The sequence below is a fragment of the Theropithecus gelada genome, chromosome 18, assembly GCF_003255815.1.
Source record: "Theropithecus gelada isolate Dixy chromosome 18, Tgel_1.0, whole genome shotgun sequence".
NCBI lineage: Eukaryota > Metazoa > Chordata > Mammalia > Primates > Cercopithecidae > Theropithecus > Theropithecus gelada.
This window is the reverse complement of record NC_037686.1, coordinates 1,109,749-1,137,018: the sequence shown is the minus strand read 5'-3', so window position 1 is coordinate 1,137,018 and position 27,270 is coordinate 1,109,749. Positions and strand designations below refer to the sequence as shown.

Genomic DNA, 27,270 nt, shown 5'->3' with positions numbered 1-27,270 from the left:
GCTACTTGGGAGGCTGAGGCAGGAGAATCACTTGAATCCGGGAGGCAGAGGTTGCAGTGAGCCAAGATTGTGCCACTGCACTCTAGCCTGGGTGACAGGCTGAGACTCCATCTCAAAAATAAATAAATAAAATAATCTTTTCAAATTCTGTCTCTGCTATCAAAGACACTATAATTTTGGTCAAGCTATTCACATTACAGACTATTTCCTTATAGTCCAAACAAAATCAGAGATACCTGAGACTACACCAAAATCACTGGGAAAATCATCCCAGACTATCTAGGGCTACATTTCAGACCAAATGAATCAGAATCTGTGGCAAGGAGGGTAAGTCACTGAAGAAGCTCCCATGTGACTCGGATGTCACTCCTAAAGAACTACCAGATTAGGCTGGGTGCAATAGCTCACACGTGCAATCCCAGCACTTCGGGGGGCCGAGGTGGGAAGACTGCTTGAGCCCAGGAGTTCAAGACCAGCCTGGGCAACATAGGAAGACCCCATCTCTACAAAATAAAGATTTAAAAAAAATAGCCACGTATGGTGGCACGTGCCTGTGGTCCCAGTTGCTTGGAAGAGTGAGGTGGAAGGATCACTTGGGCCCAGGAGGTCCAGACTGCAGTGAGCCATAACTGTGCCACTATACTCCAGCGTGGGCAGCAGAGCAAGACCTTGAGTTAAAAAAAATAAAAAAAACACAAAATAAAAAAAACCCTGCCAGACTGATCTCTAAGATTCCTAAACTGAAAAAAGGATTCCATAAATTACACCTTACCGAAGACATGTGGCAAATGCACGTCTTGCATTTCTATACACAAAATGTATTGGGAACCCTTTAAATGTGTGACCATCAGGCACAGCCCTTCTTATGGCATCTTGAAATTCTTCATTGCCTGCTGAAATACTTGTTGTACGCTCAAATTCGTAAGAAGCCAAAGCTGGTGACAAAAGGTAGGAGAGCTGGTCTTCCCAAACAGTAGTGAGGCCCAGATCCTATAAGCAATCAAGAGAAAAAGAAAAAGTGAAATACAAAAATATTTTCAAAACCAACTAAATAAAAATGTTGATCATTTTAATGTATACCAAGAAAAGATTTTTAAAAGCTATCATAATATTTTAATAATAATTATTATAGGGATGCATAGAAATAAAAATCTACAGGTTATCAGATTTTACTTCTTAGAGAAATAACCAAAAAAAAAATTCAAAACAATGTCGTTCACGAGGTCCCCAAATCCTGTAGTACTCTAATATCTACTACAAAATACTATATGAAATAGTCTTAATATGGAGGACAGGTATAATTCTGATATTTTGAGATATTTTACTTAACTTTAAAGAGTTTAGGCCGCGCGTGGTGGCTCACGCCTGCAATCCCAGTACTTTGGGAGGCCAAGGTGGGCTGATCACGAGGTCAGGAGATTGAGACCATCCTGGCTAACACAGTGAAACCCTGTCTCTACTAAAAATACAAAACATTAGCCGAGCGTGGTGGCGGGTGCCTGTAGTCCCAGCTACTCAGGAGGCTGAGGCAGGAGAATGGCGTGAAGCCGCGAGGCAGAGCTTGTAGTGAGCCGAGATCATGCCACTATACTCCAGCCTGGGTGACAAAGCGAGACTCTGTCTCAAAAAAAAAAAAAAGAGCTTAGTAAGAATGAATCTGTTTACTAAAGACTGACTCTTCCTACCATAAACTGAACTGCAGAAGTGAGAAAAGTCAACAAATTAATTCTATATGTAATTAAACAAGTATTTACTGAACATGTACTCTATAAAACTTATATACTATAAGAGATAAAGAGATGAACACATTTTACAGGCCCCTAGGGAGCTTAAAACATATTTCTAATGTTAAAAACACATGATTCCACTTATTTTTTATTTTTTTTAATTTTTGGAGACAGAGTCTTACTCTGTTGCCCAGGCTGGAATGCAATGGCACGATCTTGGCTCGCTGCAACCTCTGCCTCCCAGGTTCAAGTAATTATCCTGCCTCAGCCTCCTGAGTAGTTGGCATTACAGGCACCCACCACCAAGCCCAGCTAATTTTTGCATTTTTAGTAGAGACGGGGTTTCACCATGTTGGCCAGGCTGGTCTCAAACCCCTGACCTCAAGTGATCCACCCACCTTGGCCTCCCAAAGTGCTGGGATTTACAGGCATGAGCCATCGCACCCAGCCCATGATTCCATTTGTAACACCAAATGATATCTATTGATATCTAGACATATGAAGTTAAAAATAATATTGTTACAAACACAAAAAATTCTCAAAATTCTAGATATTTTGATTATCGTAATGGATCTCTGGCATTTCCTCATTTCACATTCAAAGTTTTAACTCGTCACAAATGGTCTCAAAGGTCCATGATTAACAATGCTTCTCCTGTGGCAAAATGTGAACTTTTGCTGATTTACAGGCACCTTAACTTAAATAGTGATCAACACTGGCATCCGTCACAGCTTCGTTTTCTTTTTCTATAAACAGTAATTCATTCTTTCTTTTTTTTTTTTTTTTTTTGAGACAGGGTCTTACTCTGTCACCCAGGCTGGAGTGCAGTGGCACAATCTCGGCTCACTGCAGCCTCCGCCTCCCCAGCTCCTTTCACCTCAGCCTCCAAGTAGCTGGGACTGCAGGCATGCGCCACGACACCCGGCTAATTTTTGTACTTTTTGTAGAGACAGGGTCTCACCATGTTGCCCAGGCTGGTCTTGAACTCCTGAGCTCAAGCGATCCAACCATCTCAGCCTCCCAAACTGCTGGGATTACAGGCGTGAGACACCGTGCCTGGCCAAAAGTAATTCTTATAAGATACTGCTTTTATTTGTAAGCAGAACCTAAGAAAAGAAAGCTAAAGGCAATACAAGTGATGGAAGGAAAGAAAAAGTAATAAGGGGCATTCATTTCCAGCAATATAATGGACCAGAGGTATCCTGACCAACTCTTGCTGAAACCATATTACAAACGCCAAGTTTTCCAAAATATATATTTAAATGCTTTGATAAGTTGACAAGTGAATAAGAAATATATTAGAGGCCAAAGCTAAGAGTAACTGGGAACCCAGAGAACATGTTTGATAAATCCGTTTGCCTTTGATAGCCTCAAAGAACATAGAAAACAGGGCTCACCCAAGGTGGGGACTGGAACAGGGAACCCTAAAAGGCGAATTAGAACTCAATCTTGTAGGAATTTTGGATTCGAGTCCTTTGTTGGTGATACGTGTTACAAATAACTTTTCCCACCCCACAGCTTCAATCTCTTAATGTGTTCTTTTGATGAACTTAAGTCTTTAAGATATAATCTTTTCCTTTATGACTTAATACTTTTTATATCTTCTTAAAGGCACTTTACAAAGGAAATCTTCATGCTATTTGACAAGAGGCTTGATCTGGCTGGGCACAGTGGCTCACAACTGTAATCCCAGCACTTTGGGAGGCTGAGGCAGGTAGATCACTTCGAGACCAGCCTGGCCAACATGGTGAAACCCTATCTCTACAAAAAATACAAAAATTGGCGGCATGGTAGCACATGTCTATAATCCCAGTCATTCAGGAGGCGGAGACAGGAGAATTGCTTAAACCTGGGAGGTGCAGGTTGCAGTGAACCAAGACCACGCCACTGCGCTCCAGCCTGGGTGGCAGAGCGAGAGACTCCATCTTAAAAATAAAAAATAAAAATAAAAGTAAAAGAGGCTTGATCTCATAAGTAATCAGGGAAATGCAGATTAAAGCCAGACATCTACTTAGTTGAGTATAATATGAAAACAAACAGAAACCAACCTGGGGAGAAAAATGAATATGAAAAAAATATAACCCAGTATACATATTTTTTCTTTAAAAAATAATAGAGAGATAGTGTTTCACCATATTCCCCAGGCTGGTCTTGAATTCCTGGGCACAAGCGATCCACCCACCTCAGCCTCCCAAAGTGCTGGGATTATAGGCGTGAGCCATCAAGCCCAGCCTAACCCAGGATTTTTAAAGGGGCAAATATGTGAATAAGCATTTCACAAAGAGGAAGTCCAAATAGTGGTATTCAGCAAAAATCTTGACTCTAAGGGATGTGAACAAGTTCACCATTCTTCATTTCTAAGAGGAAGTAATTCATTCTATAAGTATTAATTAATTTGGAGATTTTTGAGTCTCAGAACTTAAACTCTCACGACTTTCAAAATTATAAGGTTCATAATAGTAGGGACTATAGTTGTTTTGTTCAGGTCTAGAATAGTGACTGGCACTATCACACACACCAAAAAATAGTTAAATACAATAATACACAAAAGAAGTAGGAAACTACAACTGTTTCAGTGTGAATTACCTTCCTGTGTTCTGATACTAGGAGCCTCAGCTGCATTTCAATTTCATTACTTGTTACTGATGCGTCAATTGTGGACGCACACAGAGGTGGAAAGGGAGGAAGGGATGTTGTAGCTCCAGGAGCACACACAGATTTAATTGCTTCCTCACTCATGGGTTTCCATTTGGATTCATCATTCAAATCAAATACACAGGTTTCTACTGCATCAGAGGGTTGACAATTTCCCAGGAACATCTGATGGTTGAAAACACAACCAATTGTTCGATATGGGTACAGTGGTTTGGGCTGTTCAGCAACTGGAGGTTCATCAGGATTGGTAGGTTTATGGATGTACCTAAAAAAATTAAATAATTTTACATATGAGAACTTAAAAATTAAGAAGGCAGCATCTTACTGAGAAAATTATTCTAACACTTAAGGCCATAACTACTTTTCAGAACTAGAGTTTAATACTTGTTTTTCTTTATTTCCACAATTTGATTACTTTGTATTAATTGTATGGTACATCTTACAATACTGAAACCAACTCTAAACAACAGAATACATTCTATGTATACTGTTAAGATCAAAGGCCGGGTGCAGTAATACCAGCACTTTGGTAGGCCAAGGCAGGTAGATCACTTGAGGTCAAGAGTTCGAGACCAGCCTGACCAACATAGTGAAACCCTGTCTCTACTAAAAACACAAAAATTAGCTGGGCGTGGGAGTGCGTGCCTGTAGTCCCAGCTACTTGGGAGGCTGAGCAACAAGAGTGAAACTCCGTCTCCAAGAAAAATAAAAAATAAAAAAAGTTTGCCTCAGATAACATAATTAAAATAATCTGGTTATGCATTTTTAGGTACAACTAACCAAAACATCACTGGGCATGATTATCAACCAGGGAGAAAAAGGACTCAGGGAAATGAAGAGGGCCCATGGCCGGGCCTCTAGAACACATACATTTGAAGACAAGATGAAGGAAAAACTGCGAACAGCCAGAGAGGAATAATGAATATTGAAAGACAATTATAAGAAATAAGCTAAGGAAAGAGAATATTCCAGGAAGAGAAGTGAGACAGCCAGGTGGAAAGGGGTCCCCAGAGAAACTCCAACCAGCCTGTGCACTGGGAGGAGCGCACACTGGGGTGGAGCCACACAAGTTCAGCAATTTGCAGTGGGGAGGAGCCTGGCCCCTCCTCTTCCTGAGTGGACCCTGGAAGTGAATCTGCGAGGCGGGAAGCACACTAGCAGGCACTCTGGCTTTGTGGAGGGTCCCTGTTTCCCAGTTTTTTTCCTTTTTGTCCAATAAATTCCATTTTTCTCCCCCTTCAAATTGCCTACGAGCCTAATTTTTCGTGGCCGTGTGACAAAGACCCAGCTCTTAGCTGAACTAAGGAGGAAGTCCTACAACAGAGGTACTCAGCTCTTTCAAAATCTGATGACAGGCTAAAGTACTTCAAAAAATGTGTCCAGTGGATTGCCAACATGGAGATGGTAACCACATCAAATTTTAAAAAGAAATAATGATTTACAACTTGAACTTATTTTCAGGCTTAGGGATGATCATCAGAAAAAAACATATGCCGGCCAGGGGTGGTGGCTCAGCACTTTGGGAGGCCGTGGCGGACAGCCTGCTTGAGCCCAGGAATTAAAGACCAGCCCAGACAACACAGCAAAACCTCATCCCTCCAAAAAAATTAGCTAGGCATGGCTGTGCACACCTGCAGTCCCAGCTACCCAAGAGGCTGAGGTAGGAGGACCACCGGAACCCAGGAAGGGGATGCTGCAGTGGGCTGTGACTGTGCCACTACACTCCAGCCTGGGCAACAGAGTGAGACACTGCCAAAAAAAAAAAAAAGAGAGAGAAAATTGAAAAAAAAAAAGATGCTAATCATACACAACTAGTAAATATAATTTACTGTTTACCAACATCATGTTGGTAAAGAATATTTGAGGTAAAAGTTTTCTTAGAGTTCATTTACTTAGCTGCCATAATTGAAGTACTTTTTTACATAATCACTAAAAAGGCTCTAACTAAAATCATCAACACACACCTTCAAGTACCATCAATATGGACAAAAAACCCTTATAATTTAAAATACTTAAAACTTAAGCTGGGCACGGTGGCTCACGCCTGTAATCCCAGCACTTTGGGGGACTGAGGTGGGTGGATCACCTGAGGTCAGGAGTTTGAGACCAGCCTGGCCAACATGGTGAAAACTTGTCTCTACTAAAATTATAAAAATCAGCCAGGTGCAGTGGCGTGCACCTGTAATCCCAGCTACTGGGAGGCTGAGCCAGGAGAATCGGCTTGAACCTGGGAGGCGGAGGTTGCAGTGAGCTGAGATTGTGCCAGTGCACTCCAGCCTGGGCGACAGAGCAAGACTCTGTCTCAAAAAAAAAAAAAAACTTATAACTTCATTTTAATATCCTTATACACTTAGTAGACTAACCTGTGTCCTGTTAAACTCTCCCAAAAAGTGATGGTCCCATCAGTTCCACAAGTCATAACCCATGCATGAGGTACTCCTTTTGCCTTGGTCCCAACACAAACAAAGGCTTCTAATCCATATCCAAGAAGAAGGCTGCACAGAAGGTTAGCGTGATCTTCACAGTCACCCTGGAAGATAAGACAAATTAAAATGAAGTATTCATTCTTCCATATTGTTTCCTCATTACTTACTTAAATACAAAGTTATAATAAAAATTTATTGGCCGGGCACAGTGGCTCACGCCTGTAATCCCAACACTTTGGGAAGCTGAGGCGGGTGGATCACTTGACGTCAGGAGTTGGAGACCAGCCTGGCCAACATAGGGAAACCCCGTCTCTACTAAAAATACAAAAATTAGCTGGGCGTGGTGGTGCACACCCATAGTCCCAGCTACTCGGGAGGCAAGGCAAGAGAATCACCGGAACCCGGGAGGCAGAGGTTGCAGTGAGCTGCAATCACGCCACTGCATTCCAGCCCGGGCAACAAAGTGAGACTCTGTTTCCAAAAAAAAAAAAAAGTTTTATAAAGAACTCACACAACATAGAAAGAAAAGTAGAATTTTTTTTTGTTTGTTTTTGAGACAGCCTTTTGCCTGTCCTGTCACCCAGGCTGGTGACATGATTCACAGCAGCCTTGACCTCCCAAGCTTAAGTGATTTTCCTGTCTCAGCCTCCTCCCAAGTAGCTGGAACTAAAGGTGTGCAGTGCCACACCTAGCTAATTTTTTGTATAAACGGGGGTCTTACTGTGTTACCCAGGCTGCTCTTGAACTCCTGGGCTCAAGTGATCCTCCTGCCTTAGCCTCCCAAAGTGTTGGGATTATAGGCATGAGCTCCTGTTCCCAGCCTGGAATATTTTAATAGATTAATAGCTGAAGGACATGAACAAACAAGCAAACCAGTCATACAGCAAGAAATGCAAATTAATGGAAAGCACTCAACCAATGACTGATAGTATCTATATGTGATAATTTCAAGAAAATATATATACATAGGAAAAATGACTGGCAAGAACAACAACAAAATGCCAACAATGGTTACTACTGGGGAGGTTATATATAATTTTCCACTCTATTTTCCAGATTTTCTTTGAGGTGGTTATATTACTTTCAATTTTAAAAGTTATAAAGACCTATAAAAAACCAGAAAATATTAGCTGGGCATGGTGGTGTGTGCCTGTAATCCCAGCTACTCGGGAGGCTGAGGCAGGAGAATCACTTGAACCCGGGAGGCGGAGCTTGCAGTGAGCTGAGATCGTGCCACTGCACTCCAGCCTGGGCAACAGAGTGAGACTCTGTCTCAAAAAAAAAAAAAAAAGAAAAGAAAAGAAAAGAAAAGAAAATATCTGATACTGTGTTCTGTGAAAAAAATTACTAAGATATTAAACAGTATGGCTACAATTTTGTATTTAAGTGTAGGAAAACTACAGGCAAAAGCAAAAATAACTATTTGAGTTGCGTTTCAGAATGAAGAACTTTCTTTTTTTTTTTCCTCTCCAGATAGGGTCTAGTTCTGTCACCCAGGCTGGAGTGCAGTAGGGGTGATCTCAGCTCACTGCTGCCTTGACATCCTCAGCTCACTGCAGCCTTGACATCCCTAGCTCAAGCGATTCCCCCGCTTCAGTCTCCTGAATAGCTGGGACCACAGGCGCTCATCACCAGGCCCAGCAATTTTTTGTGTTTTTGTAGAGACGGGGTTTCTTTCGCCAAGTTGCCCTGGCTGGTCTCGAATTCCTGGGCTCAAGCAATCTGCTTGCCTCAGCCTCCCAAAGTGCTGAGACTACAGGCATGAGCCACCTTACCTGGCCAAGAAATTTCTTTCTCCAAAAAATTTGCATTGGTGGTGCTACAGTTTTTTTAAAAAAATTAACTGTAAGAAAACAAACAGCATTTTATAACTCTTAAAGTGACTTTACAAAAATGTAATAACCAATCTTTTATTTTTTAATTTACTTTTTTTTTCTTTTGAGATGGAGTCTCGCTCTGTCACCCAGGCTGGAATGCAGTGGCATGACCTTGGCTCACTACAACCTCCTCCTCCCAGGTTCCAACGATTCTCCTGCCTCAGCCTCCAGAGTCGCTAGGACTACAGGTGTGCACTACCACACCCAGCTAATTTTGTATTTTTAGTAGAGACGGGGTTTCACCATTTTGGCCAGGTTGGTCTCGAACTCCTGACCTCAAGTGATCTGCCCACCTTGGCCTCCCAAAGTGCTGGCATTATAGGCATGAGCCACTGCATGTGGCCAATCAACCTTTTAGACCCAATTATTTCTGAGATTTTGTCCTAAAGAAAATTCAAAAGTAAAATAATAATATCTGCAAAGATAGTCAATGTAAAAGCTCATTCATGATAACATCGAAAAATTAAAAATGAGCTTAACTTTATGGCCAGGTGTGCCAGCTTTTGCCTGTAATCCCAGCACTTTGGGAGGCTGAGGCGGGCAGATCACTTGAGGCAAGGAGTTCGAGACCAGCCTGGCCAAGAAACCCCATCTCTACTGAAAATACCAAAAAAAGAAAAAAAAAAGTCAGGCATGGTGGCTCCATGCCTGTAGTCCCAGCTACTCAGGAGGCTGAAGTAGGAGAACTGCTTGAGGCCAGGAGGCAGAGGTTGCAGTGAGCCGAGATCATACCACTGCACTACAGCCTGGGTGACAGAGCGAGACCCCGTCCCAAACAAAACAAAAGAAAACAAACAACAACAACAAAACCACTGAATAAAAAAAACGACCCTAACTTGGCAGTTAGGGAACTTAACAATAGGGAAACAGTTAAGTATATTTTGTATATTGACTCAATAAAACTTAAACACTCATTAAAAAAATGGAAATCAGCACTTCAGGAGGCCAAGGCGGGCAGATCACCTAAGACCAGGGTTCGAGACCAGCCTGGCCAACACAGTGAAACCCCATCTCTACTAAAAATACAAAAATGAGCTGGGGGTGGTGGCATGCACCTGTAATCCGAGCTACTAGCGAGGCTGAGGCAGGATAATCGCTTGAACCCAGGAGACGGAGGTTGCAGTGGGCCAAGATCGTGCCATTGCACTCCAGCCTGGGCGACAAGAGCAAAACTCCGTCTCATTTAAAAAAAAAAAAAAAAAAAAGGAAATCAGAAAGATTGTAGCAACACATAGAAAAATGTTCATAGCATAATGCTTAATTATAAAGCAAGATACAAAAATTTATTTACATTAATTATAATTATGGAATAAATGATGCATATACGGGAGAAAAAATATAAAAAATGATAAACTGGGAATAGAATTATGGGTAAAGTTTCACCATTACTGTTAATGCTGTTGTTATATACATATACATACACACATATATATGTGTATATACATATTTTAACTTGCTCTGTTGCCCCGTTTGGAGTGTAGTGGCGTGATCTCGGCTCACTGCAACGTCCACCTCCTAGGTTCAAGCAATTCTCCTGCCTCAGCCTCCCGAGTAGCTGGGATTACAGGTGCATGCCCCCACGCCCGGCTAATTTTTTGTATTTTTAGTAGAGACAGGGTTTCACTGTATTAGCCAGGATGGTCTTGATCACCTGACCTCATGATCCGCCCGCCTCAGCCTCCCAAAGTGCTGGGATTACAGGCGTGAGCCACCACACCCAGCGTAAAGATAGTTTTACTTGTTTGTTATCATACTATCAACATTTTTAGAATACAGATTAGGAAATATCCCAAAATCTATAAAATTAGTTTACTGAAATCAAGTCATTCAAAAAGTGTAACTAAATATACATTTGTATGTAAAACTAAACAAAATAGCATGCCATTCAAGATTTCTTTTCTATATTCATTTTGTACTGCCATTTTCTCTTTTTGTTTTTTTTTTTTTTTTTTGAGATAGTTTCGCTCTTATTGCCCGGCTGGAATGCAATGGCGCAATCTCAGTTTACAGCAAACTCTGCCTGCCAGTTTCAAGCAATTCTCCTGCCTCAGCCTCCTGAGTAGCTAGGATTACAGGCATGTGCCACCACACCCAGCTAATTTTGTATTTTTAGTGGCGACAAGATTTCTCCACATTGGTCAAGCTGGTCTCGATCACCTCAGGTGATCCGCCCACCTAGGCCTCCCAAAGTGCTGGGATTACAGGCATGAGCCACCGCACCTGGCCCCATTTTCTCTTTTTTAAAGATGTATTATCTGAGCAAATTTCAACACATCAATAGTACCAGAAAGCCATGGTCTGGTCCTGGTGCTGTCTCTAATTCATTCTGTAAGTTGATTTCTGACACTTTAGTACTTGTAGGTCCCTACATCACAGAAATCACAATAAGTTAAATAAGAAACCACATGAGAAAATAAAGATGCTGAGTTTTTTGTGTATTGATATTTAAATGTTATGAAAAACAGAACAAGGTTCTGACGTGGTCAAGTTGATAGCACAGCTGTCTCACGGTACCCAAAGGGGTTAGTTCCAGGACCCTTGCAAAAGAAAATCCATGGATACTCAAGGCTTATATAAAATGGTATACAGTATTTTTTTTTTTTTTTTTTTTTGAGATGGAGTCTTGCTGTGTCCTCAGGCTGGAGTGCAATGGCGCAATCTTGGCTCACTGCAACCTCCACCTCCCAGGTCTAGGCGATTCTCCTGCCTCAGCCTCCTGAGTAGCTGGGATTACAGGCACGTGACACCACGCCCAGGTAATTTTTTGTATTTTAGTAGAGATAGGGTTTCACCATGTTGCCCAGACTGGTCTTGAACTCCTGACCTCAGGTGATCCACCCGCCTCAGCCTCCCAAAATGCTGGGATACGGGCATGAGCCACTGCGCCCAGCCAAAATGGTATTTTACATATAACCTAAGCACATCCTCCTATGTAGTTTAAATCACCTCTAAATTACTTAAAAATCTCAATACAATGTAAATGCTACATAAACAGTTGTTATACTCCATTGTTTTATATTTGTACTATTATTTATTATTGTGTTATTTTTCACTTTTATAAATATTTTTGCTCTGCAGTTGGTTGAATCTACAGATACAGAACCTGTGGGTACAGAGGGTTGACTATATGTACATTTTCCTAAGGCATTATTTTACAAATGGATTACAAATTCAGAGCAACTATGATATACTGCTACTTAATTCTATTATGTGTGTATAATACCTTGCTTCTACAGAGAAAGGCCAGCAGAGTGCACCACTGCTCCTGTTTACCTCCTCCTCCAATAACAGGGGCTCGTTCATAACCAAGGACATTAACAAATCTTGCTGCTTGCCTTGGAGTATCAAGAAGCCGTCCAGCTCGAAGTGGTTTAACGTAGGAACAGACTGGTCTATTTATCCCATTTTCATCCTAGGGAAAAGGGGAAAAACATCTGAAATGACATGTTAATCATCCCCAGTTATAATATGTTTTTTTCAAATACATTAATGTAGGATAAAATAATTCAGCATACCATTGATTGAGTGCTTACCTTGTATCCGGCATTAGGCTGCAAAGTGCTGTGTATATAATTTCCCTTAATCCTCATCTCTATTATTTTCATTTTATAGATGAAAACTGGGGAGCTACAGCTATCTAGCTCTGAGCGGTTTTACTCCAAAGGCTGTGGCAATAAGAACTCCGCTGAGAAACATGTGGGCAGGTATGTAGGGGAGGGAGAGGTGCTCTAAGCTGAAGCATTCTTTCACATTACCATATAGAATTTAACAATATATAGCCAGACAGAACAAGTAACTCTTCTGATTGGCTCATATAACAGAAATGATCATAGCTTGGTTCTAGTTTGTTTCCGTTAGTGCCTCAAATTTAGAGATCCACAGGAAACAGTAATTTGTTAACCAAGTCAACAGAAAGCAAAATTTCAAAAAACACTCTAGAAAAAGTTTTACGTTCTAAATACAGGATGTATCTTGGTGTTGATGCTGAATAACTTGTATGCATATATAGGTCTCTGATGACTGTCTACCACTGTGATTTTACAGTTAGTATTACCAAAGCCCACAATCTCTTTACCTTCCTGGTTACTGACGCGGCACTGTAAAAGGGCCACTTACTATTCAACATTTGGAGATGACCTACCCTCTCTGGTAGGGCTCCTCAGGACATAAGATCTAACCCAGCCAACAGAAACACCATCTGTCTGAATTATCAGGACCACTAATGTCTTTCTCCATAACCAAAACATCTTTTTCCAATATAGTCCCATACTTCAGCAAGGGAAAAAAAAATCTCACTTATTTACATTTGATTATAGTGAGAAAGATCATGAATTTTTATGTTGCAGAGCAAATTGGCTATAGATTCCTCTCATACCTATAGTTCTCAACAGTAGAAGGCATCAGTTTTTTTTTTTTTTTTTTTTTTTTGAGACAGTCTCGCTGTTGTCCAGGCTGGAGTGCAGTAGTGTGATCTCAGCTCACTCCAACCTGCACCCCTCCAGGTTCAAGCGATTCTTGTGCCTCAGTCTCCTGAGTAGCTGGGATTACAGGTGTGCACCACCACACCTGGCTAATTTTTGTATTTTTGTAGAGATAGGGTTTCACGATGCTGACCAGGCTGGTCTCAAACTCCTGACCTCAAGTGATCCGCCCGCTTCAACCTCCCAAAGTGCTGGGATTACAGGCATGAGGTACTCTGCCTGGCCTAGAGGGCACCGATTTTTAAAACAGAGGATTATTATTCTAATTTTGGGGGGATATAGAGAACTATGATTTTCTTTTACATGAACTTAGCATTACTAATAATCTACTGTTGTATAAGAATACTAAGTCCTGAAATCACAAATTAAATATTAAAAGGATATCCTCAATCCTCAAGTGATTTACAACATTTTCTTAAAACCTAGTGGCCTTAAAGTTCAATTTCTGTAACTTATTTTAAGGTTTTTTGCACTAAAAAGTTCAAAAGGCATCAATGAATTACTATTATATTATAGCAAAACCAGCTAACAAAGGATAAAAATAATGAATTATTAAGTATGATGGCCACGGTGAATCTACAGATCTTTGGTTAGGACTGAGGTGTAGGACTGTTACTCCTGTTCTTACAAGTCCACTAACAGGCAAGAAAAGATGAGCACATAAGAAGTGGAAGCATTTGCCTAAGTCAATCATCAATAGTAGCATCTTAGAATGTAAGATGTATCATTTTATTATAGCAATATTCTAATATTATCTAAATATATCCCCACAAGCTAAAAAATAAAAAATCGTTAACCAAGTCAAGTGAAAGCAAAATTTCAAAAAACACTCTAGAAAAAGTTTTACATTCTAGGCCAGGCGCGGTGGCTCAAGCCTGTAATCCCAGCACTTTGGGAGGCCGAGATGGGCGGATCACGAGGTCAGGAGATTGAGACCATGCTGGCTAACACGGTGAAACCCTGTCTCTACTAAAAAATACAAAAAATTAGCCAGGCGAGGTGGCGGGCGCCTGTGGTCCGAGCTACTCGGGAGGCTGAGGCGGGAGAATGGCGTGAACCCAGGAGGCGGAGCTTGCAGTGAGCTGAGATCCGGCCACTGCACTCCAGCCTGGGCAACAGAGCGAGACTCCATCTCACAAAAAAAAAAAAAAAAGAAAAAAAAGAAAAAGTTTTACATTCTAAAGGCAGGATATATCTGTATATCATCTATATATATATTTATATATATTTCATCTATAAAAGCAATATTGTTTTTATAATTAGATTGCTTTATACTGTTGTTCTTTAATTTCATAACTAGTCAAATACAGGAAGCAGCAGCAAGAAACAGGTCTGGCGAATCTAAATTAAATCAGCATTTTATTTACTCTGTGTATGGAAAGAGGTGGCACAAACTAAAAAGGCACCAGTAAAAACTCCAGTTTAATACAGGCTTTGCCATGACTGAGTTGCTGTTTGGCCTTGAAAAGAGCGTTCTCTTCTCTAACCTTCATACTGTTTACAAAAAGAGCCAATGCCTGGCCACTTGACAATCTTATATGGTTACTATGAGACTAAATTACCTTCTGTGGTTCAAATCTTACAATGAATTCTCAGAGAGAGGAATTCATTTAAGTAATATTTCGTAAAAGAAAACCCCACATCCTTGACTTCCTTAGTGCGTCGCAACTTTTTCCTCCTCTTTGATCCTACCATTTCTCTGATTCACTGCCTTACTCCATCCTGAGTCCTCTCTGGTTCCTAATTCCACGTGGCAACGAAGAATTGCCTCATTTATATAGACAGCACGGAGCCAGTTTTTAAAACACGTATCTGTATTTATTTATATATGTGTGTATATTTTTTGTCGTTGTTATTGTCGTGAGACCGTCTTACTCCGTCACCCAGGCTGGAGTGCAATGGCGTGATCTCGGCTCACTGCAATCTCTGCCTCCCAGGTTAAACAATTCTCCTGCCTCAGCCTCCTGAGTAGCTGGGATTACAGACGCCCGCCAGCACGCCTGGCTAATTTTTGTATTTTTAGTAGAGACAAGGTTTCGCCATGTTGGCCAGGCTGGTCTCGAACTCCTGACCTCAGGTGATCCACCTGCCTCGGCCTCCCAAAGTGCTGGGATTACGGGCGTGAGCCACTGTGCCCAGCCAGGAAGCCAGTTATATTTTGATTGGTTTCTCCTTGCCCTTGTCCTGATATTGTTGTTATCTTGCCAACCAGTCATTCAATATATAAACAACGCTATCAGACAGTCAGAAGCCATTTCCCTTATTCCCACCTCTAGTCAACCTCTCATTCCCAAGCTCCCTATCTGGAAACTAAACCACTTTTAGCCTTTTCCAAAATCTAGGGAAAGTAGGGTAAAGCTGGATGGATGCACAGGATCGGAGAAACTTAATATACTGCACTATACTTATATGAAAGCATCTATATGAGGCTGAATATATACAAAATATTTGAACTGTTCCTTAGGAGTTACAAAAAATAAGTGACCCTGACCATATAATTTATGTTGGTCTGTAAAAGAGAAAAAATGGGTTTAGGACTCAGGAAAAATGGAGGCAGAGATACATAGTTGAAATGCTTCAGTTAAACATTACTGGTCACTGGCTTAGAGGTCATGGTTATATAGAATTTTTTTTAAAACCCTAACAAAAAATATATATATGCCCAGAGCCCCCCGGTTCTGCACACAAGAGCTGGATTTACATATAACCTGCAAAGTGTCCAAATGGTTAATTATTTAGCACTAAGTATCAAGCAAATACACATTCCAAGTTAAACAAAATGGATTTTCATCTCCTTTAAAACAAATATATTCAGAAAGGGTTTAAAACACAATAACTGATTCAACCTGAGAAAGCTGATTTTTCAAAAACCCACAATAATTGAAATTGAAAGTAAAATAAGACATAGATTGATCTTGCCACTCACCTATGCAGTTAAAGAAAATATTACAAAATCAGCATTTTATTTTACAAATACACTTTTATTTTTTGGAATACATTTTACAAATAAATACTAAACGAAATTTACACACGTAACAGTAAATCTCAAATACAGGCATAAAATTATTCTAATATAATTTACAAACCTGTGCAAAAATCTTAACGAGTCGTGAGTTGTGTGAGGGTCGAATTTGCAAATATTCTCTCCACCACTGCTTGGCATATACAAGAAATAATCGCTCTTTCTCTGCAGTTTTCTGACGTTCCAAAGCAAGCTTGAAATTTAAAAAAATATTTTTCAATTTCTATTCATTATCCTTAATTACTACCAAATATGTAACAAATTTATCTACTTCTCTACATCATTACCACCCTAATCTGAGTCATCATCATTTTCTATAAGAGCCTTCTGACTTCCCTGTTTCTACACTTACCCCTAGTCCACGCCAGTCTCCATACAATAGTCATAAGCCACCTTTTTTTCCTCCCAAGACAGAATTTTTTTTTTTGGTTGGCGGGATGCAGTCTCGCTCTGGCGCCCAGGCTGGAGTGCAGTGGCGTGATCTCAGTTCACTGCAACCTCTGCCTCCCACATTCAAGCAATTCTCCTGCCTCAGCCTCCTGAGTAGCTGGGACTACAGGCGCCGCCACCAAACCCCGCTAATTTTTTTTTTGTATTTTTAGTAGAGACAGGGTTTCACCACATTGGTCAGGCTAATCTCAAACTCCTGACCTCATGATCCACCCGCCTTGGCCTCCCAAAGTGCTGGGATTACCGTAGCTGGCCCAGAAATTTTTTAATAGTAAATCATACAGGCTGGGCGTGGTGGCTCACGCCTGTAATCCCAACACTTTGGGAGGCCAAGGCAGGTGGATCATTTGAGGTCAGGAGTTCGAGACCAGCCTGGCCAACATGGTGAAACCCCATCTCAACAAAAAATACAAAAACTAGCTGGGGATAGTGGTACATGTCTGTAATCCCAGCTACTCAGGAGGCTGAGGCAGGAGAATTGCTTGAACCTGGGAGGAAGAGGTTGCAGTGAGCCGCATTCATGCCACCGTACTCCACCCTGGGCGATGGAGTGAGACTCTATCTCAACAAAACAAAACAAAACACACTGTCATTCTCTTGTTTAAAACACTTCATTCTCGACCGGGCGCGGTGGCTCACGCCTGTAATCCCAGCACTTTGGGAGGCCGAGGCGGGCGGATCAGGAGGTCAGGAGATCGAGACCATCCTGGCTAACACGGTGAAACCCCGTCTCTACTAAAAACAAAAAAAATTAGCCGGGCGTGGTGGCGGGCGCCTGTAGTCCCAGCTATTCGAGAGGTTGAGCCAGGAGAATGGCGTGAACCCGGGAGGCGGAGCTTGCAGTGAGCAGAGATCGCGCCACTGCACTCCAACCTGGGCGACTGAGTGAGACTCTGTCTCAAAAAAAACAAAAACAAAAACAAAAACAAAAAAACTTCATTCTCCATCACATTGCAAAATACCTGCCCGGCCTATGAACGCTATCTCATCTTCTCCTCTCTCCCCAGCCCACTACACTCCAGCCACACGAGGCTTTCGTTCCTCCGTAGGGGCTTTTGTTCTAGGCTGTTCCCAATGCTGGAAGCTCAGCCCCAATCTTTGCGTGGGTGGTTACTTCCTGCCGTTCAGACCCTTTCCCTACCTTAGTCACTTGACCTATGATCAGTCACCCAATAACCACTATATCATATCCGCTGTAATAATTCTCCACAAAACACCTTCTACTATCTGATTATTTTGTTTGCTGACTGATTGCTTCTCCTGCACCAGAATCTAAACTCGTTGAGAGCAAGCTGTCTAGCTGTCTGCTGCCCTGTACACAGCTACATGCCCAGTGTCTGGAACAGTGTCTAGCACATTTTAACACCTGTTTAGGATCCATACATATTTCTGACTTTAATTTCTTTTAAGAGACAGGGTCTTGCTCTGTCACCGAGTCTGGAGTGCAGTAGCATGATCATGGCTCACTGTAGCCTCAGATTCCTGGGCTCAAGTGATCCTCCCGCCTTAGCCTCCCCAGTAGGTGGGACTACAGGGATGCGCCAACCATGCACAGTTAATTTTTAAAATTTTTTGTAGAGATGAAGTCTACCTATGTTGCCCTGGCTGGTCTTGAACTCCTGGCCTGAAGTGATCCTTTTACCTTGGCCTCCCAAAGTGCTGGGATTACAGACGAATTAGCCTGGCTAAAATTTTTAATAGTGCAATTTTAAAGATAAAATTAGAAGCAATTTATCAGAAACAGAATAAACTTATGTTTTAGTCACTAGAAATTATAAATATGACAGTGGAAATATGAGAAAAAATATATAAAACAATGTTAAGTTTAAAAAGGAGAACCTGGCTGGGCACAGTGGTCCATGTCTGCAATTCCAGTGTTTTGGGAGGCTGAGGCAGGTGGATTGCTTAAGGCTGAGAGTTTGAGGTTTCAGTGAGCTATAATTACACCACTGCACTCAAGCCTGAGAGTCAGAGTGAGATGCTGTCTCTAAAAAACTAAAATTTAATTTAAAAAAACAAGCTACTACCCTAAAAAAGTAGAGCCCAAACATTTACTTTGTATGTCACATAAATATATGAATAACATGATTAAAACTCACATATACCATTTTGGAAGGCCGAGGCAGGCAGATCACAAGGTCATGAGATCGAGACCATCCTGGCCAACGTGGTGAAACCCTGTCTCTACTAAAAATACAAAAATTAGGTGGGCGTGGTGGCACACGCCTGTAGTCCCAGCAACTCGGCAGACTGAGGCAGGAGAACTGCTTGAACTTGGGAGGCAGGGGTTGCAGTGAGCTGAGATTGCGCCACTACGCTCCAAGATGGCAACAGCGAGACTGTTTGAAAAAAACAAGCTAAAAAAACCCTCACGTATACATATATGTATATGTGTGTATACACCATTTATTTAAGAGACATGGTCTTAGTCTGTCACCCAGGCTAGAGTGCAGTGGTACAATCACTCACTGTAACTTCAAATTCCTGGGTCAAGTAATCCTCCCATTTCAGCTTCCCAAGGAGCTGGGACTACAAGCATGTACCACCATGTTTGACTGATTTTTCAAAATTTTTGTAGACACAGGGTCTCACTATGTTGCCCAGGCTGGTCCTGAATTATTGGACTCAAAAGTGATCCTCCCACCTTAGCCTCCCATACGGCTGGGTATTTATTTGAGTAACATCAAGATTGGTTTCCACTATGTGGTTTCAGGTATATATACCACCCATGACATACGTCAGAAGCTAGAGATTAGAGGGAGATGAGAGTTTACAAAAGGAAGGAAAAAAAGTTTAAAGAAAACAGGGCAGGGCATTGTTTGCCTGAGGGAGAAGCACTAGCATCTAACCACAGGTCTGTAAAAGGAACAACATGACAGGCAGAGTGGAGTAAAGGGTGGTGTATGGAATCAAGGAGAACCATGCCACGAGTGCCATCCAGCAAGTCAGCAGATAATGAGAACCTCCAAACTGCAGACTGGCAGGAACTAAACGGGACGGCAAATCCAATGCAGAGGAGTGAAAACGTCTGCCGATCTCGTAAGACCCAGGAAGAAAGCAATTCGTCAGAAACCTGACAGTGGAACTAGGGAAAAACCCTTTCCAAATACACTCTAGAAGTGGCAAGCGCTTCTACCCTGAGAGGGCAGAGCAGAAAAGACACAAGCAGCAAGCTTTCAATAAATGTCCGTGAAAACGTTAAAATCCCACCCCACCGAGGTTACACTTCACTCTTTTATCCTCTTCAGCTTTATCCTATAATTTTTTCTTTTCTTTTCTTTTTTTTTTTTTTTTTTGAGACGGAGTCTGGCTCTGTCGCCCAGGCTGGAGGGCAGTGGCCGGATCTCAGCTCACTGCAAGCTCCGCCTCCCGGGTTCACGCCATTCTCCTGCCTCAGCCTCCCGAGTAGCTGGGACTACAGGCACCGCCACCAGGCCCGGCTAATTTTTTTTTTTTGTATTTTTAGTAGAGACGGGGTTTCACCGTGTTAGCCAGGATGGTCTCGATCTCCTGACCTTGTGATCCGCCTACCTCAGCCTCCCAAAGTGCTGGGATTACAGGCGTGAGCCACCGCGCCCAGCCTATTCTGTAAAATTCTTATGTTGTCTCAATAAACGTTCATTGTATTTCCCAAACTAGATACAGATTCTCCTAGGAAAACAGTCTTATCTTCTTTCTCATCCTTTTTGTGAACCTCTGAGTGCTAATCTAGAAAGTAATAAATGGTAATTTTCTAAAAATAGAGTGCCTTCTAGGATCAACAGTTAAATACACTACTATGAAAACAGACAGACAAAAAAAGAGAAACTCATAACTATTTACCTGTGTGTTCACTACTTCTTGAGATAATGTTTGATTGAGTGGTGGATACATTTCAAGTTTTATATTTAAAATTCCCACAGAAACTTTTGATTCTGTGCCTATAAACATAAATATTTAGAACTTCAGAGATTTCAATACTATGTATATTTACTCAACCAAAGTCTAACCAAAATAACTTAGGCACTTGGTGTTTTACCACTTACATGGACTAAAGATAACATTCAACATCACCTTTAATATTCATACTAAAAATGAACCAAATCAATTTTTTTAAACAAAGGTGTTTATCTAATTCTAAGGAGATTAACTATTTTCTTAGCTTTCTGACGCTCTTTTTCTTCTTTAAGTAGAGGTGGGGGCTCCCTATGTTGTTCAGGTTGGTCTTAAACTCTGGAGCTCACGTGATATTCCCGCCTCAGCCTTCCAAAGTGCCTGGTGGGATTAGAGGCATGAGCCACTACACCTGGCCTTTCTAACATGGTTTAAGAAACGTTTCTGACCTAAAGGATTTGAGACTCTTAATTTTTATCTTCATGAAATGTACAATGTCAACCAGACTTACATTAAATTCAAAGTCAAAGCAACTGTTAACACCTCATTCTGTCTCCACACACACACACTAAAAATTAGAAAGCATTTATATTGTCACTTATAGTAACTCCCATTTGTCACTTCCCATTATCAAATTACAGGCTGAGTAGAAATTTTCAATCCATGCCTGGATTTAAAGAACTAGTAAACAAATATACTTCACATCAAAATGATTTAATGCTTCTTTAGTGAATGCTTCTTTAGAAATCTGCTTGTTTCCAGGTCACTGCTATGATTATCATGTTAGGCCTATTTTTGAAGACAAATAATTGGGTATTGTCTTTGAAAATAAATTTCCTACATAAAGAACACTTTTTCTATAATTTTTATTTAAAGAAAAATACATTCTTGGTATGACTTATTAAAATCTAAATTACTGACCGGATGTGGTGGCTCACGCCTGTATCCTAGCACTTTGGGAGGCCGAGGCGGGCAGATCACAAGGTCAAGAGATCGAGACCATCCTGGCCAATATGGTGAAACCCTGCCTGTACCAAAAATACAAGAATCAGCTGGGTGTGGTGGCGTGTGCCTGTAGTCCCAGCTACTCAGGAGGCTGAGGCAGGATAATCGCTTGAACCCAGGAGGCGGGGGTTGCAGTGAGCTGAGATTGCACCACGGCACTCCAGGCTGGTGACAGAGCTAGACTCCGTCTCAAAAAAAAAAAAAAAGTCTAAATTACTAAGTCTATGCTGTCCACTGGCAAGTTTTAACTCTGTGACTAAGGTTCAAAACCAAAGTAATTCCATTATATGTTATAGATAAAACATTGGTGGGTTTTGTTTTCTCATTTTATTAGCAAATATGTGTTACACAGCAGGCAGTGTGCAAGATTCCAAGGAGACTGTGATAAATAAGATAGGTACCAGCTCTGCCCTCAAGGGGTACTTGATACTGACACTGAGCAAATTATTACCTCTTCCAAGTCTCACTCACCCACACTGTAAAAGGTTGGGAGAACACCTACTCCGTATTTTGCAAGAATCACTGGTACCAAAGAGGATGTATTCCAGGGTGTGCTGGCTGGACACACATAAGTTTGTATGTGTGTCAAGAATATTAATTTTCTTTATAGCCTTACATTATATCAAATGAACTTGAAATTAAAACCCTCAAAATTCCTGTATTCATTTTCCAGAAAAAACCATTTCTCCTAAGACAAGGTCAGATTGACCGTGAAGTGCTATACTGATACTATTCTTCAAGACATTTCTCAAGACTAGGATGCTGGGGTCCAATTGTAGCTAATGAAATTCTATTTTACAGGTTTCCCTCTTGGATTATAAAAGCATTTTAAGGATATAAAATCTATTGACAAATGAACCGTGGCTATTAAAAGGTTAACAATGACATATTAATCATCATACCTACACCCATAAGTTCCACAGTCAGACTGGTCACTCCATTTTCTGAGCCCAAAACCGACCGCCATTCCAGAAAATACGATGCTACTAAAGTCGTCTCACCAAATATGTCTGTTTTGATTAGCACCATATGAATTGGATCACTTATTGATAACATTGTTGTTGAATCAGCCATTCTGGTTCCATCACCTAGCAATATAATTCAAACAAAATTATATCACACTACATATTCAGTTAGGCCAATATAAAATAATACTTTTATTAAAGAATATACTAAATAATAAGCTTATGAAAAACCAAAAAGAACAATTTGCTAATGTCTCAGAAAGCGTGGAAAAAACTGGAAATATAAATATAGTCCTATTTCTATCACTAACTTTTCAGAAGACTGGCAAATTGTGATGAGTTATCCAGTAACTTACAGCATATCAGTGCTTTCTGATTCAGGAGATAAGTCTGTTCTTTAAAACTACTTAACGGAAGTATAGGCTACTACAATAAAAAGCCTTCAAGTATGTCAACATTAATCCCCAAACTACCTCTAGAAATCCCTTTAACCTCCAGAAATTATCACTGTATAATCAACATACAACTGAAAAATACAGCACACTGAATCTAGCAATTTATCCTCTTAATTGCCTTATTAGGATAACATCTTTCAAAGGGGAAAAAAATAAATTTTAGTAATGTTTCAGTCATCTTTAAATCTAAAATTCTGAAGACATATTCTGAAACTTTGCTTAGTTTAAAAATATAAAGATTTCCATATTGACAACTAAAATGTACAAAATACCTTTACTGAAAGAAGCATAGTGTAAAACAATTACAGGAACCAAGTAGCATAAAATTTAGTTATGAGAATTATATGCTTTATTGGAGAAATAAGAAAAAAAAAAGAGAAAAAAAACCAAAATGACAGTTATATGTTCACATCTAAATTTGACTATTTATTTATGTATTTATTTATTTAAACAGAGTCTCACTCTGTTGCCCAGGCTGGAGTGTAATGGCGCGATCTCGGCTCATTACAGTCGCCTGCCACCATGCTTGGCTAGAAATTCTTGTATTTCTAGTAGAGACAGGGTTTCGCCATGTTGGCTAGGCTGGTCTCAATCTCCTGACCTCAGGTGATCCACCTGCCTCGGCCTCCCAAAGCGCTGGGATTACAGGCGTGAGTCACCGCACCCAGCCTATTTTTTATTTTTTGTAGAGTGTCTCACTTTGCCCAGGCTGGTCTTGAACTCCTGGCTTCAAATGATGCTCTCACCTAGGCCTCCCAAAGTGTTGGGATTTCAGCTGTGAGTCACCGTGCCCAGCCTAAACTTTGACTTTTAAAAGTTACATAACATCATTAATCTGGTTATGTTTTATAAATGAGAACGACCATGTCTCGTTTTTCACTATATCATCGCAGCACCTGCCTAGCCTAACACGATGCACATAATAGGTATTTAAGTGTGTATTACTAAAAAATCAACAATGAAAACAGTCAAAAAATAATCTCCAGGGAAAATGAATCGCAAACAGAATATTGCAAGGTGGTGGATAGTAGTTTAAATTGAAAAGAGCAGTGGGAAATGAAAGGCTAGAGATTCCTCCATTACAAATCTCTCCTTACAGAAAAAGTCATTATTATTGTTTCACAATAAAACATAACAAAGATTTACTCAATTAAATGATGATTTATTACTGTTTCTTACCCAGGCTTTCTCTGTGTACTTCAAGTAAAAAGCCATCGTGAAAATCTGGTTCACAGGCACATGGAACAGGTTTTGAACGAAAACGTTGGTTTCGATAATGTAAACATAAAGTAAACGTTGAACAAACTTGTCCAGGTAAAGGCTCAGGTTCTTGCAGATGTTCCAAGAAAGCTTTTCCACCCAAAACCTGAAGGTAAAGATACCTCCGTGTTGGATCAATATTAGCTGTAAAGTGTAGCAATATATATGAGGAAACTGCCGAATAACTTAAAAGAATGTGATCAATCATTAGGAAATAAAAACTTGACAGATAAAAACCCAAAACCAAAGACTAAAAAAAAGCAAGAGTAACAAATTTATTACTGTATATACCAGAATCATTTGTACCCTGGGGAGAAGATACCCATATACTGTGCTACTCTTTTCTGAGTTTATATCCAGGCTACTTTCTCCCAGCTGGAAAGGCCTCAGAGCCAACATGTGGTATACTTTTGCTTCTTAGCTGCTTAACCAACATTCCACCACCTTCACAAACCAACTCATATAGTTATCAATTCAGCAAGTGTATCTGTCAGATAATTATATTACCATTTAAAAGCGAGGCTATACAGTTTTTATAAAACATATTATTAAAACACAAGAAACTGGTGATCCTGTTTTTGCTTGTACTGTGCTATACATTAACTCTTTTGATATACTTCATGCAAAACAGAATCTATGTTTTAGCCAACTATAAAATTTTAAGTATTTTATTTTGGGGGAAAAATGGAAATGTCTTCTATCAAATACCAAAGACTACAGCACATCAGTATTTACTATCAACCACAGCTAGATTAATGTTAAAATATACATACTTTTTTTTAATGTTGATTGTCTATCAAAACAGATAGGTTGTTTTGGAGAGGAAGGGAGTTCTTGCTCAACACTGCCCTAGAAAGGCAGGAAAAAAAAATCAAAACAAATTAGAAAACAATTATAGGTTAAGGAAATGTCAATAAACATGACTAAGCACTGAACCCAACAACAGGATAAGGCCCTTTCAAAGAACCCCTTATTTTCCTAGCCTAACTAAAATAATGAAAATAAAAGCCTGCATAAAAGATGACGTAACCGGTTACTCCTAAAATCAAATGCTAAGGAATTAAACTGTCTTCAAGTAATACTATCCACATAAAGCTAAAAACAAATCCTTAATGCCTTCAACAAGGTTAAACTTTCTGCATGCCTGTATAACATGCTTATAATTCCACCATGAGCTGATTTTAATAAAGTGTCATCACATAGTAGAAGCTGTTATTAGGTCAATTTTTATAACAAATGGGTTCAAAAACCAAAAAAAAGGTGCTGTATTAAAATACTTATTCCCTGTTGTATTATGAAGTCCATCCAATTTTCACATTCTATTACCCAGGTATTGAGGTCACAGTTTTCATTATTGCCTCATTTTCAAACGAAGGCCTACTTACTAATTCTGCACTGAGAGACTATCATCCTATTATTGACCTATTTGTATGAAAAGATCTGAGGACTCTTATGGACAATTATTTTCTTAAAGAAATTTGTAATTTGTTAATCATAGAGAATACAATCCCAAAAGAGTGCTTATTTTAAAAATATGCTTAATCTAAAAAAATTACAGATCATAGTGAAAAAGAACTTGGTTATGATTAACTAATTTGACTAAAGTATGTATATTCAAAATTAACAGACCTAGAACATAAGAGAAAATTCTGTCACTGTAGAGACAGGAATATGATATATAACACAAATTTTATTGATACACAAAACTATTTGGTATATTCAAGGGCAGAGCTAGCCTATACCTGAAACAAGGACACTAGTAAACAGAAGGACCTTAAAGTGGTTTCACTAAAAGGAAAGGCCCCACATCGGAACCTTATAAACAGTGTTACACATTAGTATATACTTATATTCTCATTTATTTCCCTAAAAGATTACTCACAGTAACAAAATTAAGTTCTTTCATCACATCATCAATGATTCCTCGACGTCTAAGGGCTTTGATCAAATCTTCTGTTGATAAATGTTGTTGATCAGGTGCCAATTCTTCCCGTATAGTCTCAGCAAGGATTTCTCTTATTCTGCCATGAACATCCATCTATGTAGAAAACTCATATTACAATGTATAACATCACAAAGCAGTCAAATACTGCTTCTGAAGTTTTAGGTTTCTCCAGCTAATAATAGTAAATGCACAATTGTTACCACAATTGAATGGGAACAAAGGTAAGCTTTTAAAGAATGAATCTTTTGAGTACAAATTCTAGAAATCGTCTCCACTGGTTATCTGGCACCTTTGTTACCGTTTCTCCACAAATAACACTCAACCAAAAGGAATCTTCTGAGAGGGAGTATAGTACAATCAAAAGAACACAGACTGGGGGTAGGCAGATCAAAGCATGATCTTACTACTCTCATACTTCGATCTGCCTACTGATAAGGGACTCTTACCAGCTTTCAACTTATTAGATGTGTAACCTCAAGCCAACCTATTTACCCTTTATAAATCTGTTTCGTCACCGACAAGAACGGAAAAACCTAGTGTAGTGAGTGCCCTTTCACAATAGTGTTGTGAGGATTAGATAAACGACGCTAGACACCTCGCACAAAGCCTGGCACACAAGGGCACCATAAACGATCGCTTTTATCACCTGGTACTCAGTCGAGCGAGCGCTGCAGAGACTGGAGGTTCTTCCGGAGCTCCGCAATATTAACAAATACCGTCATTACAAATCCTTTAGTAACTTCTCTTCCATGACTTCTTTGAGAATTGCTGATTGAAGCTCCTGGTTCAACTTCGCTAATACCCACATGTTTCAGGGGTGAAGAAACCCTGATATCTGCCGGGCGCAGAGGCTCACGCCTGTAATCCCAACACTTTGGGAGACCAAGGCGGGCGGATCACGAGGTCAGGAGTTCGAAACCAGCCAGACCAACATGGTGAAACCCCGTACTAAAAATACAAAAATTAGCCGGGCGAGGTGGCGTGCGCCTGTAGTCCCAGCTACTCAGTGGCTGAGGCAGGAGAATCGCTTAAACCCGGGAGGTGGAGGTTGCAGTGAGCTGAGATCGCGCCATTGCACTCCAGCCTGGGCGACAGAGAGACTCCGTCTCAAAAAAAGAAAGAAACGCTG

At 40.4% G+C, this 27,270-nt stretch overlaps 1 protein-coding gene across 2 annotated transcripts in view; it reads right to left on the bottom strand.

The window, feature by feature from the left end:
- Positions 1-27,270, bottom strand: part of CEP76 (centrosomal protein 76) — a 29,037-nt gene that overhangs the window by 1,137 nt on the left and 630 nt on the right. Inside the window, exons 2-11 of one of the 2 annotated variants that reach the window (XM_025365013.1) lie at positions 26,079-26,234; positions 24,970-25,045; positions 24,116-24,340; positions 22,419-22,604; positions 20,461-20,558; positions 16,253-16,381; positions 11,909-12,097; positions 6,746-6,912; positions 4,314-4,647; positions 773-990 (exon numbers count right to left, since the gene is read on the bottom strand). In XM_025365013.1, coding sequence (XP_025220798.1) covers positions 773-990; positions 4,314-4,647; positions 6,746-6,912; positions 11,909-12,097; positions 16,253-16,381; positions 20,461-20,558; positions 22,419-22,604; positions 24,116-24,340; positions 24,970-25,045; positions 26,079-26,234 — 1,778 coding nt within the window. The remainder of the gene's footprint in view (positions 1-772; positions 991-4,313; positions 4,648-6,745; positions 6,913-11,908; positions 12,098-16,252; positions 16,382-20,460; positions 20,559-22,418; positions 22,605-24,115; positions 24,341-24,969; positions 25,046-26,078; positions 26,235-27,270) is intronic. The other variant, XM_025365014.1, reaches the window with a different exon arrangement.